Below are 16,937 nucleotides of genomic sequence, written 5' to 3'. Positions count from 1 at the left end.
TAATAATAATTTGGTGAGGAGCAGAGAATCAGGAAAGTAACCTGCCGGCCCACCAGCAGGCTGAGCTAGATGAGTCTTGAGTCTGACTTAAATTCACAAGAGGAACATACCTTAAAAAAGGATCCCCAGATACTCCGAGCTTTCAAAATTATTTAAAACCTCTTTTTAAAAAAAGGAAGTTTGTAGTGTGTGCAGCAGACTGACTTAAACTTAACTAGAATAAACTTTTTTAAAAGCACAAATAAAGGCATTCAGTATTGCTTGCAGAGTGGGGTTATTCTCTTTTCTCTATCGATAAGCCGATGGAAAGATAATAACAACCCAGCATTTCTCCCCTCTTTTTTTTTTTGGTGAGAACAAGGATGCTGCAGAGTAGCAAGAAGATCCTGGCCTCTACAATTCCTGGCAATTGTAGGAGATGGTTTGGCAGAGGGTGGAGTCAGAGAAGAGAGACAGATCAGTTCCTTGACAAAGCGAGAAAGGCAAGCAACCTTTTATATGGACAGGCAACTTTTCCAAAAGAAAAGATATGGGCTTTCCTATGCCTCTCCTCAGGCCCTCGGATAATAAAGCTTAGACCTCTCAGGACAGGGATCTAACACTTGATACACGATTACCATCACCTCCTTGAGCCACGTGGGACAGGAGAGGTGGAGAATAAAACAAAGAATTAGCTACCTACAATAAGTTGTGCTGAGATTTAATTAGCTACGCCTCTGCTAAGTATCACACTCCAGAGCATCTATTTTGGGTTCTCAACCGCTTAACGAACCATACCAGCTTTACCCTTGTGGTAACTTCAATGAAATACCAATTGTATACGCCAACAATGGCCAACTGTTGGCTACCTTGGAGCTTTCAGAATCCACCACCTATATGCACACAAAGGAGGTGAGGGAAAAAGGAGGACTTTCTAAGTCCTCCTTGAGAACCTTCGTTACCCTACTTTGCCTTATAATGTCCTAGCAGCTGCCCACGGATAAACCCCAATACTAAATGGATACCTCATTCCATCCATTTATGATGATGCTTTACACATCAAGGAAGGCTTTGGAGGGGCAGGCAGAATCATCATTCACCATCTGAACTCCTGACCAACAATTCCATTCTTAGAAGTTCCATGCTCTGTGCTTTCCCCCACTCTCCTGCCCACCACACCTTTTAATGTAATGCATGTGAAAACCAAGCCGTCTTACGATGCAACAAGACTCCAAAATTCATTGTGTTGCCTTACTCACAGCAATGAACAATTTGTTCAGTTCCGCCCCTCAAACATGGATGCTCCCAATTTGAGAATGATTATAAATACTGAATTATTCTTTATAAAGTAGGAGACACAATTTATAAAAGGTAGATATAGATATAGAAGACGGTTACACTAGAACGAGTTTTTATGCCATTAATAGCTGCAAATTTCCGATTCCAATTATGACATTCCAGGGATGGGAGGGGGGAATCCAAATGGCCCCTCATGCTTGTTAGACGAGGCTCAATTCAGTAGCACATTCTCATGACAGCCAGTGCGGTGTAGTGGCTAGAGTGTTGGACTGGGAGTCGGGAGATCCGGGTTCTCATCCCCACTCGGCCATGGAAACCCACTGGGTGACTTTGGGTCAGTCACTGACTCTCAGCCCAACCTACCTCACAGGGTTGTTGTTGCGAGGATAAAAATGGAGAGGAGGAGGATTATGTATGCTGCCTTGGCTTCCTTAGAGGAAAAAAGGCGGGATATAAATGCAATAATGATAAATAAATGAACACACCCCGTTGGAATGAGATGTCCTATTCATTCTAACGGGACATGTGCTGGAGATTTTCTCAGCAAACTTTATTTCTTGAGTCCGATCTGTTTCCCCACTTTGCTGCTTCTCACTGCTCCCCAAATGTGCCAACTCATCTTCTCCCATGGTGAGGCTGCTGTTGATTCCAACACTTTCTCTTTAAAGCCAGCCATTCAACACACATGGCCGTGCAGATGCAAGTTTTACACTGTATACTTACAGCCAATATGGCATAAATATTCTCCAAATCACAGTTTGTAATGCAGTAACAAAGAAAGAGAACCCCCCTTTTTAAATTCCACCCCCCCCCAAACACACACACAGAGCCATGTTTTTTTACATGGCTTATAGAGTTTGTACAAGAAAGACTCTTAGTTTCTATATAAAATAGGCCATAAAATGTTTACGGTTTCAATATAAATGTAGAAAGATGGTGGGATTCATTACAGTCCCTCTTTCAGGGCCTGTAGAAAAGAAGGGGTGTAGTGAATACCTACAAACAGAATAGGAGTAGCAATTTTGAAGGAGCACCCCAGTTCTCATACAGCAGTTGATCAAACCATATATAGGCAGGTTGTCATCCTATTGCTACAAAGCAGATGGAGCATGTAAATCAGTGTTTTGCACACAAAAATAAAGAATATCAGGAGAAGAAAAGAGAAATAATGCTATACATTATGCTACAGACTTATTGTAATATAGTACAATACCCATATATTTCCTGTTCTACTCCACATTCATTATGTAGTTAATACCGAAACACTAATGTTCATGCACTGCTTCCGTTTATCTTTCTTCCTTCTCTTTTTTCCTCTCTTTCTGTCTCTCTCACAAGTCTACCACCACTACGTGATCATGTTAGGATGAAGCCCAGTGGAATAGGTTTTAACATACAGGGTCTAAATATGCAGCTGACCAATGTTAAACAACATTGATTTCAATAGAGCGAGATTAAAGCACATGCTTAACTCTCCCAATGAAGTCAATAGGACTTCAACGTGATTATATTTATTTATTTATTTATTTATTTATTACATTTTTATACCGCCCAATAGCTGAAGCTCTCTGGGTGGTTCACATCTGGGCGGTTCAAATCTGGCTGGATTGTGCCCATGGAATCAACGTTCGTTAAAATTAAAGTTTTGTTGATTATCATCTTCATGAACAGATATAGTACACAAGGAGTCATTAAAGCCTCAAATTAATGCCATAGGGGAAGAATCGAGACATAATGAATTTGGTTCTTTAAAAGCACATTTGGGTTGTACTGCTTTTTCTTCTTTTTTTTAAAGTAGCTTTCTTTTCCAGCTATGGAGATTACTCTTAGAGTATTCTTAATGATTGGAAGGGCTGAAAATAATGTCCAACCTTTCACCTCCTTGAGAATCTGAATGTAGTAATAATAAAAATGACTTGCAGAGTGACAAAACTGTTGCTAAAATTTCAGCAGTTTTACATTATGTGTTACCAGCCAATGCTAGAGACCATAATATTAATGCATGATTTCCAAATAAACTACTCTGCACATGTACACAAATGCACACATATTCAGTAGAGATCTATTTTTTAAACAACAGCAACAGCAATGCACAGATAAGGAGAATGATATGCTAAAAAAAATAGTCAACATTAAAGCACGCCTCTCCTTAAAATTGGAGAAATCATCCATTCATATTGCCGTTGGATATCTTGCATACAACTTTTTAAAATAAAATCCCAGGGACTAAAGTTTCTTTTTTTAACAGGTTTAAGCCATTTCTATCTACCAATGGCCTGACCTCTCCAAAGACAACTTTGGGGTCACCGGGGGGGGGGGGAAGAGAATGGGGGTGCAGGGTTGTCCACCTTGGCGGGTAATTACAATCAAGATTCCAACGATGTGGCTAGCGAGATCATTACTTCCTCCCTTTGTACCAAATCTCTTATTTACATTTCAGATTACATTTTTCATGAAACAGCAAGATCTATCGGAGCTGAGAGGGCTGAAATAATGAGGGAGAAATATTTTAATAAAAATGTGTTGGGGTCCCGCATTTCCGCCCGTGTCGGAAAAGAAAGGAGTTCTTTCTGTAGTGACGGATCATTTATTCTGCCTCTAAATGAGAAGCAAAAAAAGGAAGAAAAAAAAGATGAAACTGATGAACTTTTACTGCCCATTTGTCTTTAGCAGACAATTAAGACAGGAGATCAAAACGGATTATCGTGCCACGCAGACAACTGGCCCAACAGTAATACATCTCCGGGACCGCAGATTTGTAACCCTCCTTTTATCCCTCCCCCCTTTCTTCTTACTCCTTTTTCCTCTCTAAAGGAAACGCTAGCTTTGTGGCTCAAGGGGAGCCAAAAGCCTGCCCATCATTATTCAGCCACAGATGTCAGTCTAACCTCCCTTTTTTCTCAGGTTTCTAAAGCTGGGAGCCACAATAATTTGTGACAGATTCTTTTACTGTAAGGTACAAAGAACACACAGAATAAAACATCCAGCGGCAGTGAGAGCTCTGATCAGACGCACTGCCTACATGGGAAACACACTGTATGTAAAAACAAGCGCCAAGAATTTAGACTGGGGAAGGGCGGGAGTGGGGAGAACTTGAGGGCTTTCGTACTAATGAGTGAATTGCCTTGTATTGACTTAACTCACAATATTCCTCATGGATTTGGGTCGTCAGCAAGGAACATTTGCCAAGATGCACGCACAAGGCTCGTGTGCAAGTTGCACGAGCTACACACAAACACTATAAAAAGGGGCACACTTTTGTTAAGGTGCTGTTCTTTTTCTTGTAGCATAGTTTATCAATTTTTGCAAGTGATCACACCTAAAAGCTAAGAAAACCAGCCACTTTTGCCACCTTTGCTTCTGGTCCAGCCGAGGTCAATAAATACTCCTTGCAAGGTGCCTGCTGTTCGACTTTCCACCCTCTGACAGCCTCGTAATACATCCTTAACATCTCTTTAGAGGTGGCATTTAGGTTTGCCACGTTTCTAAATTGAATGAAAGAATCCACATTTGTTTTTAAAATGGCTGCCCTCCACTTTCCGTATCACATTAGCAACATTCAAAAAGGATTGTTGGCTGTTGGTATGTTTAGCTTTGCTCACACAAGCGTCTGGCATCTCTTCATGGCTTAAGTGCAGTTTACGTTCTTGCAGCTTCTTAAAAGGCATCAAGGGGAAGGTTACTGTCCTTCTGAAATTTGTGTGCATTTTAACTTTGAGAAGTTTGCTTCCTTCCCCACCCCCTGAATTGATTTCCATCTTTTTTCCTTCTTTTTTTTTAAAAAGCACAAGGTGAATATATGGATCAGGAAAGTTCTGTCCCAGTGAATTATCCTTGCAACTCTGGCTTTTGTAGGCTTGATTTGTTCGGAGGAGGTTTACAGCATGCTAAAATCTCTCTCTCTCTTTTCGGTGGTTTTACAAAAGGAAAAATATTTTATGTATGAGACACTCCTATAATCCATAGATCACAGACGCAAGAGACAGCAACAGCTCAGAGGGACCCTTAATCCGACTACATTTCACATGATAGACTAGCAGCTATTTCAGCACACATTGTGGCCCAATGCTGCTGAGTGTACTTAGGGAGCTATTTATTAACAGATTATTGGCACGAGATGGCAATGAGGACTCCTGTGTTTACAAAAGGATGCTTTGTTACACAACCTCAACTCTACGCTGTAAGTACTGAAAATTGGGCAACTATAAAACTGTAGCAAAACCCAGTCAAGCAACACACTGCTATAAAAAATAATATTAATACAACAGAAGCTCTCCAGGAGTACGGGCATCAGGACAACCATTGTCCCAGCCGGTGTATACACCACTACAAGACAAGGTCTGTGCACCCTGAGGGGCCCACATTGAGACGTGCTCAGCAGGCAGGAGACACTGCTACGCCTTCTACAAAACAGAAACATTTTTTTAAAGGGGGGTTGGGGAGAGAGAGGTAAAAGGATCAGAATCAAAACCTTCTGTAAGAAAATGTAATTAAAACCTGGCACAGATGATTACGGGAGTTTTTCTCCCCTAACGTTACTGTGCAAGAGTTCTCCAGCTAAACGGAGATTTTCATGGATGTAACAATTAAAAGAATTTGCTCCAGCGATCAAGTTTCAATCCAGAGCTGACTAGTTGCAATTCCTGACACAAACCCCTTCCAAAAGCTAGAGCTTCCCCAGTGAAGCGGCAAGAGTATAGTAACTACATCGACAGTGCAAAAATAGAACTCCCCTCTTCCTTCCTTCCTTCCCTCCCTCCCTCCTTGCACCACTCTCTAATGAGATGCATTCAAAGCGTCAAGATCAGCAGTAGCTTTCGGTTATCACAATCGTCCCCACAAACTATCGCGTAGCAGGATGTGTTCCCTTTTCCCTCTACTCTGAGCACTAATTGCAAAATTCCCACGGCATTCTCCATGCAAACTCACTCACTCCCCCCCTTTTTTATTCCATCACTCTGTGAGTTTTGATGTGACCCTGGATATATATGTGTGTGTGTGTGTGTGGAAATGCCAAGTAAATTCATAACCCTTAGACTACAAGATAAGGATTCTGTAACTAATAGCACTTTGCAGCATCTCCGAGACAGTATAAAGGCATTTAAAAAATGAAATTCATGCATTTGCTTCCTCAAAATATTAATAAACTGTGAAAGTCTTACTGAGAGCCAAAAACATTATAATCAAGTTTTTCCATGCAAGTTTACAAATTTTATATATACAATCCTTTTTTAAACATCTCAACTTTCTAATTACAGTTCTCTTTTCTGCTAAAGTATTATTTCCCTTTTGGTGTTTTTTTTTTTTTTAAAAAAGAACAGTAATAATATGTTGAACAACCCTGAAATGAATTTTGTCGTGTAAAAAATTAATTACGCATTCCAAACCTGGTCACTGTAGTCCTCTGGGAATTGCCTCCGCACCTCAGGATCTGTAAATAATTGACAGATAATATTAATTGGCTTTGGATTAGTGAGCAAGCAGAGAATCACACATTAATATTTGATCAGAAGATGATAGCAGCCCTGGCAGGGGATCCAAGAAGGACGGCTGAGGCTGAGGCACTGATAAGAGGAAGTAAGGACTCCTTCAGACTCTCCTTTTACCCTCTTTCCAGAAAGACAAAAAAGAAATTAAAGAGACCTGATGCTACTGTTAACTTTAGGCTGTTATCTAATGCAAAAAACTAACCAGGTGCAAATTGCCAGCTACGTGCAGTGTTGCAAGGGAACAGTGTCCCAATCGTGCTTCGACTCCTTATTTTTAATCAGACACCTCATTTAGTCAACTGCAGAAATGGAAGGTGGGGGGGGGGAGAAACAAGCCAACAAGAAGAGTACATTCAGTGGTACCTGTTCACAGCTCTTTCAAATCTGACTCAAGTATATTGGTGGAAGGGAAAGTGGACTACTTATTTATTTATTTAAAACATTTGTATCCCGCCCTATATCATTAAGATCTCAGGGCGGTGTTCAGATAAAAGCATACAATACAAAACAATAAATATTAAAAATGTTTATAAAAAGGGAGAGAATTTGCCATCAGGAAAGACCTAATTAGAGTGACCCTGAACCACTTTAACATTAGGAAACCCTAATATTAAGTCTTCATTACACCATTAAGCCCTCACCCACCCCCCAAAAACCAAGTTCTTTCATCCTCGTTTCTCAGGATAAACAACATGGTAGTTAAACATAAGAAGCAGCAGTTCTGAACAAGTGTAATTGTATTAAATAGAACAGAAGCAGCAAAAAACAAAACCCAGACAGAAATAATTTCTATGACAAACCATCTCAAAACAACTCTGTTGCGACCATCTGCTTTTCCCTAACAGCATTTCCCATGCTTGCCAGGTTCCGTATTATCAGTGTATTTTTTAATTACAACAATAATAGATTAAAAAGTAGATGTCTTGGATTTTGTAAATAAGTTGTCATTTATTCAAGGAGTACGTCGTCAGACCAACATTTGGGCACAATTGTGAACATTTTCAGTTCTATTGGCTTGCTGTGCAGGATGCATTGTTAACCACATGCTTTCCATTTTTGCAAAAAAAAAAAGTTTCCACAAGTTTTGATCATTATGGAGGGAGCAGGGATTTGTAAACAATCTTTACTGCTTAATTACTGCTCTCCTCTACTGGAGTTAAGGCTTATAGGGCAGAGAATAATTTTATTATGTATACATCATATACTTTTATTTATTTATTTTTTAAAAAATGTCTCACCCTAGTTCCCTCACAGGCAAAGTTTGTTTTGCTAATAAATTGGTTATTTGGCACTTCAATTGTTAGCAGATGCAGAATTTCCACTAAACTGTACTTGCTTTCAACAAAGTATTTAAAATGTACAGTAAGAGCACTTTTAAAAACAGCTAACTGAAGGAACTCACTATTAAATTTTCCATGTGCATAGAAGTTTGATCACAGCCCTTCAGCTGTGCATTTGAACTTGAGAGGGGGCTTTTAAAACAGAAATTGAGACCCCATGTAGAAGACAAAATAAGCTATCCAGTAGATGACAGGATATTAGATTCCTTGCATATCAGTTGTGATGAAGTTTAATCCCCAAAAATATTTTTATACAATCTATCACTTTGTACCTAAAACTGTCAAGAAAAGTTCTGAAGTTCTTTTGTCTACTCAAAAGTTAGCCCCATGAAGTGCAAAGAGGCTTAATCTCAGGTAAGTCAGTACAGGAATCCCACCTAAAGTTTGAACTACTGCAGCACTCTCTGTAGCACTTTGCAGTCATGTTTACACAGAACTAAGCCAGCATTCTGGAAAATCCTAGCTTACCGTGAGTGAGCTGCATACTGGAACATGCAGCTCATTCACTCTCCTTTAACACATCCTGCTAGTTTGAGTGCCTAAACAAACCAGTGATGGTTTGCTTACCATGTCATCTGAACCTGGGATCTTGGGTTATTGTTCTGAAATAACCCATCATTCCTAACCTGAAAAGAAACTCTGGTTTATGATCCTTGTCCAAGCTTAGCTTCTTGGGTTTGGACAACATGCTAAACAAACCATTTCAAACCACTTGAACTAGCAGGAGAAGGCATGCAAGAGTGAACAAGCTACATGCACTAGCAAGCACTTCGTCATGTATATTCTAAGTGGTAACCACTCTTCAGGCTCCCTGGTCAAAATGGGTGTTTCCTAGCCCTGCTATACCCATATTACCCTGCCTGGTCACTGAGGTCATCCGAGTGTCTGCTCCTGGTGGTCCCACACAGATCTATCCTCCGATTGGAGTCCACCAGGGGAAGAGCCTTCAGCGTGGTGGCTCCTCTCCTGTGGAATTCCCTGCCTCTGGGGGTCAGGCAGGCACCAGCTTTGTCCTCCTTTCGGCGCCTCCTGAAAACATCATTATACAGTTTTATTCTGTTTTTATTTTCATTTTATCTTGTACACTGCTCTGAAATTTTCAATGGGGAGTGTTATATAAATATTGTAAATAAATAAATAAATATTACCTCCTCACAAACCTGGAGGGTCTCCTTCAAAACACCTCACTAGCATGGACCACAGCTCCTTGGCAACATTCCCCTACATGGGTGCCTGCCATGGTGTGAACAGAAGCCAAAGGGCTTGTCCCGAATACTTCAATTAAAGTAAGGATCCTCATTAAATAACTCTTGTGCAAAATAAGACTGTGAACTGGAGGAACTCGCCCCCAAAACAATCAATAACATAGAGGTAGCAATAAAGGGTTAGGGTTTTGCTTTTATTACTTTTAGTACTACATCTCTCTTTAGGAAGCATTTCATTCTTTTCCTTAATGAGACATTGCTTGAAAAATTACTATTCTTAAGTATGAAGGCCTTTCATGGAAACATGTGTATGGATCCATCACAGGTGACAATCTACATGAGAACAATAAGAAGAGCCAGGTTGGATCAGACCAAAGGCTTATATAATCCAGCATTCTGTTTTCACAATGTTCTACCCACGGGAAGCCCTCAAATAGGATACAAGCACAATAGCACGCTCCTGTTCATTTTCTATAGCAACTGGTATTTAGAGACATACTGGCTCCAATACTGGAGGTAATATATAGCTATCAGAACTAGTAGCTATTGATAGCCTTAGGATGCAATCCTATACATGTTTAGACAACTCCCAGCATTTCCCCACCAGCATGGCTGCCTGCTTGATACTGGGAGTTATAGTGCTTATTCTGTCTAAACACGGATAGGATTGTGCCCTTATCATCCATGAATTTGTCCAACCCCCTTTTAAAGCTGACCAAGTTGGTGGCCATCACTACAATAATGTGGTGGAGAATTCCAATTTAAATATGCACTGTATGAAGAAGTACTTCTTTTTATCTGTCCCGAATCTCTCACCGGTCAGCTTCACTGGGTGAACTGAGATTCTAGGATTGTGAGAGATGAAGAAAAACTTTGCCCTATCCACCTTCTTTACACGGTGCATACTTTTTCACCTCAATCATGTCCCCCTTTATTCACCTTCTTCCTAAGCTAAAAGCTCATAAGACTTGCTCCAGCCCCTTCACCATTTTAGTTGTGCTGTGCTGCACCTCTGCCAGCTCTACAGGTGTAGTGATCAGACTGAGTACAGTATTCCAAGTGTGGTTGCACCATAGATTTGTATAAAGGAATTATGGTATTGGCAGTTTTTTTATTCCTTTCCTGATGATTTTGCCTTTTTTGCAGCTCTGCAGTGGGTCAACATTTTCATCAATCTATTCACCACAACCCCAAGATCCCATTCCAGGTGAGTCACTGCCCATTCACACCCCATCATCATATACGTGGTCAGGACTTTTTTGCCCCAACACGTATCTCTTTACACTTGCTTAAATGAACCGTAATTGTCATTTTAATGCCAATTACCCCAGTTCGGACAGATCACTTTGGAGCTCCTCGCTGTTCATTTTTATTTTAACCACTCTATATAATTTGGTTCCATTAACCAACTTGGCTTTGTCTATGCAAATTTGAGGTTTTCATACTTTCCTTCATGGAAATGCTTTCTACATAGGAAAGGTATAATTAAACATATAAATTATTACTTTTCCAGCATTACAGATATTCCTTTCCCTTCCAATAACCTAGGTTATATTTCCAGCTGGAACCTAAGAAAAGGTGAAGGATAAACTAAAATAAAGAGAAACAGAGGGATGTTACTTCCAAGCTACATAATATGCTCCCAGGTACAGGGTCTATAGCATTTGGGGCTGATATAAGAATAAAGTAAAATGAAAACAACCACAGACCAGCATATTTAAATTTTCAGTCAGTCATCAGCATAGCAGATTACAAACTAAAAATGTCAGAAATAGGATGCAAAAATCAGTTTTCTGCATACCCAAAATTTCAGAGAGGGTATCCTACCAAGGGACCTAATGCAAACTAGTTCCCTCTGCCTGTCATCTGAAAACATTGTATTATCTATCTCAGTACACAGATCTGCTGCATACACCAGTGGTCCAAGAGGTGAAGGGGGAAGGCGTTGCCCAACTTAAAGCTTAAAACAGGACTTAAAAATGTCAAGCACCAATGAGCTTTGTGCTAACACCTAAGCATTTTACCATCTTTCTAACACCACAATACAAAGCAGTAACAATGACATTCTACACACACCTGCAATTCTGGGATGCACTTTGGAGCAAATACAACCCGTAGCCTTCATGGGAAAGTATATAAGCCATTTCAGCTTAGGTCGTGACCATTTAAAATTTAAGTTGCACTCAAACATTGCGCTGGTGGTCACAATCCTACAAGTGCTACAGGCTCACTGTCTGCACATCTTAGTAAGGAGATGCTAAAAGCATATTGCCATATTGTTCCCAGCTTCCCCAAGGTTTATGTTAGCACACTAGCAAAATCTGAGCAGACTGCATAACCTTGTACCACAACAAGCTGCCTGCATGCCAAATCCATCCATCCAGGCGTTTCCACTAGGAATCTAGTAGCACCAGGATTTGGGCTCCAGGAAATAACCAGCAGCTCTGTGAGTCTGATGATGGCCCCTTGGGCAGCAGGCCAGGCAACTGACCACCCCAATCTACAACTTTTCTGAGTCAAGCTGCTATATACCTTTCATGTTTCCAAGTGCCCTAATTTCTATCAGCAGCAGCAGCATGGCATACGGACACATCCTGGCACCCTGCAGTTTGCAAAATGCCTTTAAATTCTCCATCTGGCTGCAATCCATTTGCATGCCTGTACATTTTTACCACTACTCTATGGGCTGCATTGCATCAGTGCCAATGCTTCAAGTACCCTATTTCTTCGATTCTAAGACACACTTTTTCCCCATATAAACATCTCTTAAAATGGGGTGCGTCTTAGAATCGCGGGTGTGTCTTAGGTTTTTTTTTCTGTTGGTGGTACTGAAATTAGTGTGCGTCTTACAATCGATGGCGTCTTACAATTGAAGAAATACAGTATTCAATGGTCAGGGAGCATTTTCTGAAACATTACATAGATAGTCATTTGGAAGGGATGAAGCATAGTAACAGAATGAATGAGCATTATGCACTATTCATACACTTTACTTAATAGTATTTAATAAGACTTGTATCTCGCCTTTTGGCTACAAAAGTACGTCAAAGGCAACTAACATAAAAGCCGGAACAAAATACCAATTAACTTATCACTTGCGCTTTCTCCAGTGGCACACTAAGAATGTAAGAGCAGCCCTGCTGTTTCAGACCAAAGGGCCAACTAGTCTAGAATCCTGCCCCACCAAGCATGGCCAGGCAGATTTCTCCAGAAAGCCTACAATCAGGGCTTTAAGGACATAGCCATCTCCCATTGTTGCTTCCCAGCAATCAGTATTCAATGGATAGAGTGCCTGTGAACATGGAGGTTCCATTTAGCTAACCTACGTAATTGGTATTGACAAACCTCTCATTAACCATGAATTTGTCAAATCCCCTTTTAAAGCCGTACAAGCCAGTGGCTACCACTACATCCTGTGGCAGCAAGGATCCTATGAAGAAGTGCTGTCATTTATTTATTACTATTTGTTTGTTATCAACGTATTACCCTTCAATTTCGTATAGTGCCCCCCAACTCCTATTGCTCTGAGGAAAACTACATAAGATCAAGATATGGAATAATTCTTCAGTGGGTAATCTAACTTGCCCTACCAACCCATGCAATGAGAGAATTACATAACGTAGGCTTGCAGACAAGTTTAGATTGGGTGGGTGAAGATGATAATTATAAAAATGTGCATCTTGCCTAATCTTGTAAACCAGGTGGCCCCTAGATGTGTTTGGACCACAACTCCCATCATTCCCAGCCTGGAAGGTGCCTGGTTGGGTGAGGCTAGCTTATAAAATTTTTATTTATTTTATTTATTTATTACATTTTTATACCGCCCAATAGCCGAAGCTCTCTGGGCGATTCACAAATCCAGTCATTAAAGAAACAAAAACCAACAGAACACACACACACCCAGCACAAACACAGAGAGCCAAAAAACAAGAAGGAATTAGCAACAAAAGATTTTTAAATCTGCAATAATGCTCAAACATAGACCGAAGTGTAGCACTGGAAACCTCCAACTTCTATGTCTCCTAACACGGAGTCAGGGAAGAGATGTACTCTTTCCTCACTCCAGACTAGCTACACTCTTAACCTCTGTCAGAAATTACAAAACGAGTGAACAAGATTTATTTAACCCCAAGGGAAATGGGCATCAAGCAAGAATTGTACAATGAAGAAATTCAGAGAACACCTGGCATTAGCAAGCCAGTTCATGGGCCTCACCAAAATGGCAACCTTTAACTGCCATTAGGGCAGACAGAACAAAATACCCAGTAACAATTTCTCGCCTTTTCCTCCTCCTCAGGTGGTGATGAGGTCTGGCATGGAGGGAACTTGTGAGGCAGGATTGAACCTCAGCCTTTCCCACACTTCCCGGCTTGGGATCCTGAGCCTCTTTGAGGTGGGGGCTTGTGGGGCACAGACACACATCCATCAGGAGGTGCCATTATTGCTCAGAGCAGTAATGAGGGCTCAGGTTTCCTCCCTCAGCCAGAGTCTCTTTGCGCCTCACAGTCCCCTTTCCCACCACAGCGATTGTGCGTTTTATCCCACCAAATTTTCTGCCACCTGTCTTTGAACTAAGTTTCCCCTCAATCTTTATAGAAAGATTGGTGGGATAAGTTTTGTGTGGTAAAAAATACAAAATAGCACATGCGCCCCTCTCCTCAGAATAACAGAAAGCAAAAATAGAGGCAGTGCCTCAAGGCACTCAGATATAAAATGCCCAAGGTGTTCAGTTTTTACACCATATTCCAAAACTTCCCATTTTTATCCTCATAATAACCCTGTGATAGTGCCTGGCCCTGAGTCAACCAGAGATCTTCAGGCTGAGCAGGAATTTGAACTCGCCTCTCCAGTCCTAGTCCAACACTCTAGCTACTACACAACATAAAAGTTTTAGCCTGCAATTGGTGCAATGGGGTTGGTCGTGTTTTTAAATGCACACCTATTTTTTTAAAAAATCCCCACAAATAGAAAACTAGGACAGCAGGGAGAAGACAGGGCTACAATCTCTCCTCAGCATGCTAGTTTTGTATTTGCAGATGATGATGATGATGATTCATAGAACATTCTAAAACGAGGGACTAACAGGTTGAAGTGGCACAACTCAGGATTTTGCATTGTGTTTGGGCCATGCCAGTATCACGGGAGAAACACAATATCCATATTTGTTTCGAAGTTGCTTATTTCGAGGCCCACTTTTTAAGTTGTCCTCTTCCGAAAATTTAAGCACATCAAGTTTACAACTGCAAGTTTATAACTGAAGAGTTACATTTCATTGCTGCTCTGTGGGCTCTGCTTTCTACAGCTTGAGGAATGAATATTTCAAACGAAACCCAGCATATGAGAAATCTACACACAGGACCACTAGGCCAGACTTCCCCAACCTGGTGCTCTCCACATGTGCTTAAGAGCATAAGTAGTGCCATGCTGGATCTGACTGAGGGTCCATCTAGTCCAGCACTCTGTTCACACAGTGGCCAACCAGCTGTAGACCAGCGAGCAACAAAGCAGAACATGGTGCAACAGCACCCTCCCACCCATGATCCTCAGCAACTGGTGCGCACAGGCTTACTGCCTTAGATATTGGAGTAACCCATAATCATCAGGGCTAGTAGTCATTGATAACTTTCTCCTCCAGGAATTTATCCAACCCCCTCTTAAAGCCATCCAAATTGGTAGCCATCACGACATCTTGTGGTAGTGAATGCTGAACGACTACTCCCAGCTTCCCACCAGGTCAGGAAAGGCTGTGTTAGGTCATCCCCTTCAATGCTCTCCTTGTAAGCAAGCAGAAGTACCTGCTTAGACACAGCTGGAAACAGAACACTGAGTTAGCAACCAGGCTCCATTAAGAAGTGCAGACCTAGGATCCAACTGGTAAATTGACAGCCTTATAGTATTAAAGAATATCTCGACCGTCAGCATGGGGTTGCACTTCACGCAACTCATGGCGTGGTTTCTAGTCCACAAAAGCTACACCACTGTAAATCTATTGGCCTTCAAGGTGCCATAAGATTCTTTGTTGTTTTGGTCACAAAACTGTCACGCCACCCGCCGTGGAGGATAGGAAGAGCACTCACAAGCATCATGTATTTGAGCACCCTGACGATTCCAATTGTTTATTTATATAAGCTCCATCAGTGTGTGTTTCACGTTACAGAGTACAAGAGGATTCTGTACCCAGAGGAGTTTACAATCTATAATTCAGCACTGGGGAGAACACAGAGGAGGCAGGGGGTAAACAAGGGAAGAATGTGTGTTATCTCAGTGACACATGCTTAGTATTTGTCACGTTAGGCCATGGGGACTAGACGGCTGGGCCAATAAACTGCTCACAAACCCAGAAATCCAAATTCACTTGTGGAATCTCTCTAAGGCCTGCACTCCTAAATGGAGCCCATTACTACCAGCAGCTTCCTGAACAAGAAACAGAGGGCCATCGGCCAGCCCAAGCACCCCGCCTCCTGCCCAGACATCCCAAGCAATCACTCCTGTCTGTCTTTGAGGGATATTTGGGGATGAGGGGAAGGGCGGCAGCACCGCACCGCATGTCAGTAAGTTTCATATGAGAGAGAGAGAGAGAGAGAGAGAGAGAATGAAAGAGGGAATGAGAGAGATGGAATTGCATCTGAGCTTCCAAACAGCAACAGAAAAAAACTTTAAGCGCAGTTATTATTTCTCATGTTAACTTGCGCACAGTGGCACTAAAGCACACGACCACATTGGAAACCCAAGGAAAGGTGACACACCCAGCGAGAGAGCCACAAGGTTACAGAAGTCCGTGAGCATTCCACAAGTGTTTCTGCAAAATCTCTCAAAGGTCAGTGAAAAAGGCTCTCTCAAATGTCTGGTACATTAATGAAGGTTTGTGTTTAAAGCTGTTGCATTTATTCAGGATACAAGGTAGCTATAATGTTGCATGGTTATATTTGATATTTGGAGGATATTTTTTTAAAAAAGAACTTTATAATGGTATAGGCTTAGGTCTCCACAATGAAAGGACATCATAGTTTGGTCTACATGATATACTTACCAATATGAACCTCTATTTATACAAACTTAAACCAGGTTTTTAAGGTGCTTAATAAACAGAAAATGGGGTTTCTATTTCAACTGTTCTGTTTTTTCAAAACACATCCAAAACAGACAAGTGTTTTTGATGTGCTGAAATAAAGCTGTTCTCCACAAGCTTTGCTTCATATTACAAGCATAAATATAACTGGAAAAGTTAAAAGAACAAGCATTAGAAATTATAACATTTAGAGTCTGCTACGGGGGAAAAAACAAAGAGATCATTCCACAATATGGGGCTTTGCACCAATAAAACATTTACAAATTACTTAAGAAGGCTGCCTACATTTTAAATGCAATTTACGTCTGCTATTAAAAGCTTTGTTTTCTTACGCTGTAAAATGTGAATTAGCTCCTTTATTCAGATAAGCTCATTGCTCTAGTGGGAATTCAAAAATGACATGTCCCATCAGTTTTATAGGGGGTGGGGGAAGAGAATGCTTCTTGCATTATAAAAATATGCTGGCACGCTGGATATTCAGCTGGCCGAGGCAAGAGCTAGGGGCTGGTTGTCTTTGCTGGGAGCAATTAATGGAAAATAATTGACACAAGTCTAT

General features: G+C 41.0%; 1 protein-coding gene across 4 annotated transcripts in view; it reads right to left on the bottom strand.

The window, feature by feature from the left end:
• The window catches only part of DENND1A (DENN domain containing 1A), a 297,718-nt gene that overhangs the window by 216,710 nt on the left and 64,071 nt on the right, over window positions 1-16,937 (bottom strand). For all 4 annotated transcript variants that reach the window (XM_063144890.1, XM_063144892.1, XM_063144891.1 and 1 more), the window contains exon 3: window positions 6,666-6,709. In XM_063144890.1, coding sequence (XP_063000960.1) covers window positions 6,666-6,709 — 44 coding nt within the window. The remainder of the gene's footprint in view (window positions 1-6,665; window positions 6,710-16,937) is intronic.

The sequence above is a fragment of the Elgaria multicarinata genome, chromosome 19, assembly GCF_023053635.1.
Source record: "Elgaria multicarinata webbii isolate HBS135686 ecotype San Diego chromosome 19, rElgMul1.1.pri, whole genome shotgun sequence".
Classification (NCBI taxonomy): Eukaryota; Metazoa; Chordata; class Lepidosauria; order Squamata; family Anguidae; genus Elgaria; species Elgaria multicarinata.
The sequence above is the reverse complement of the archived record's forward strand: the minus strand, read 5'-3'. Positions and strand labels throughout refer to the sequence as shown.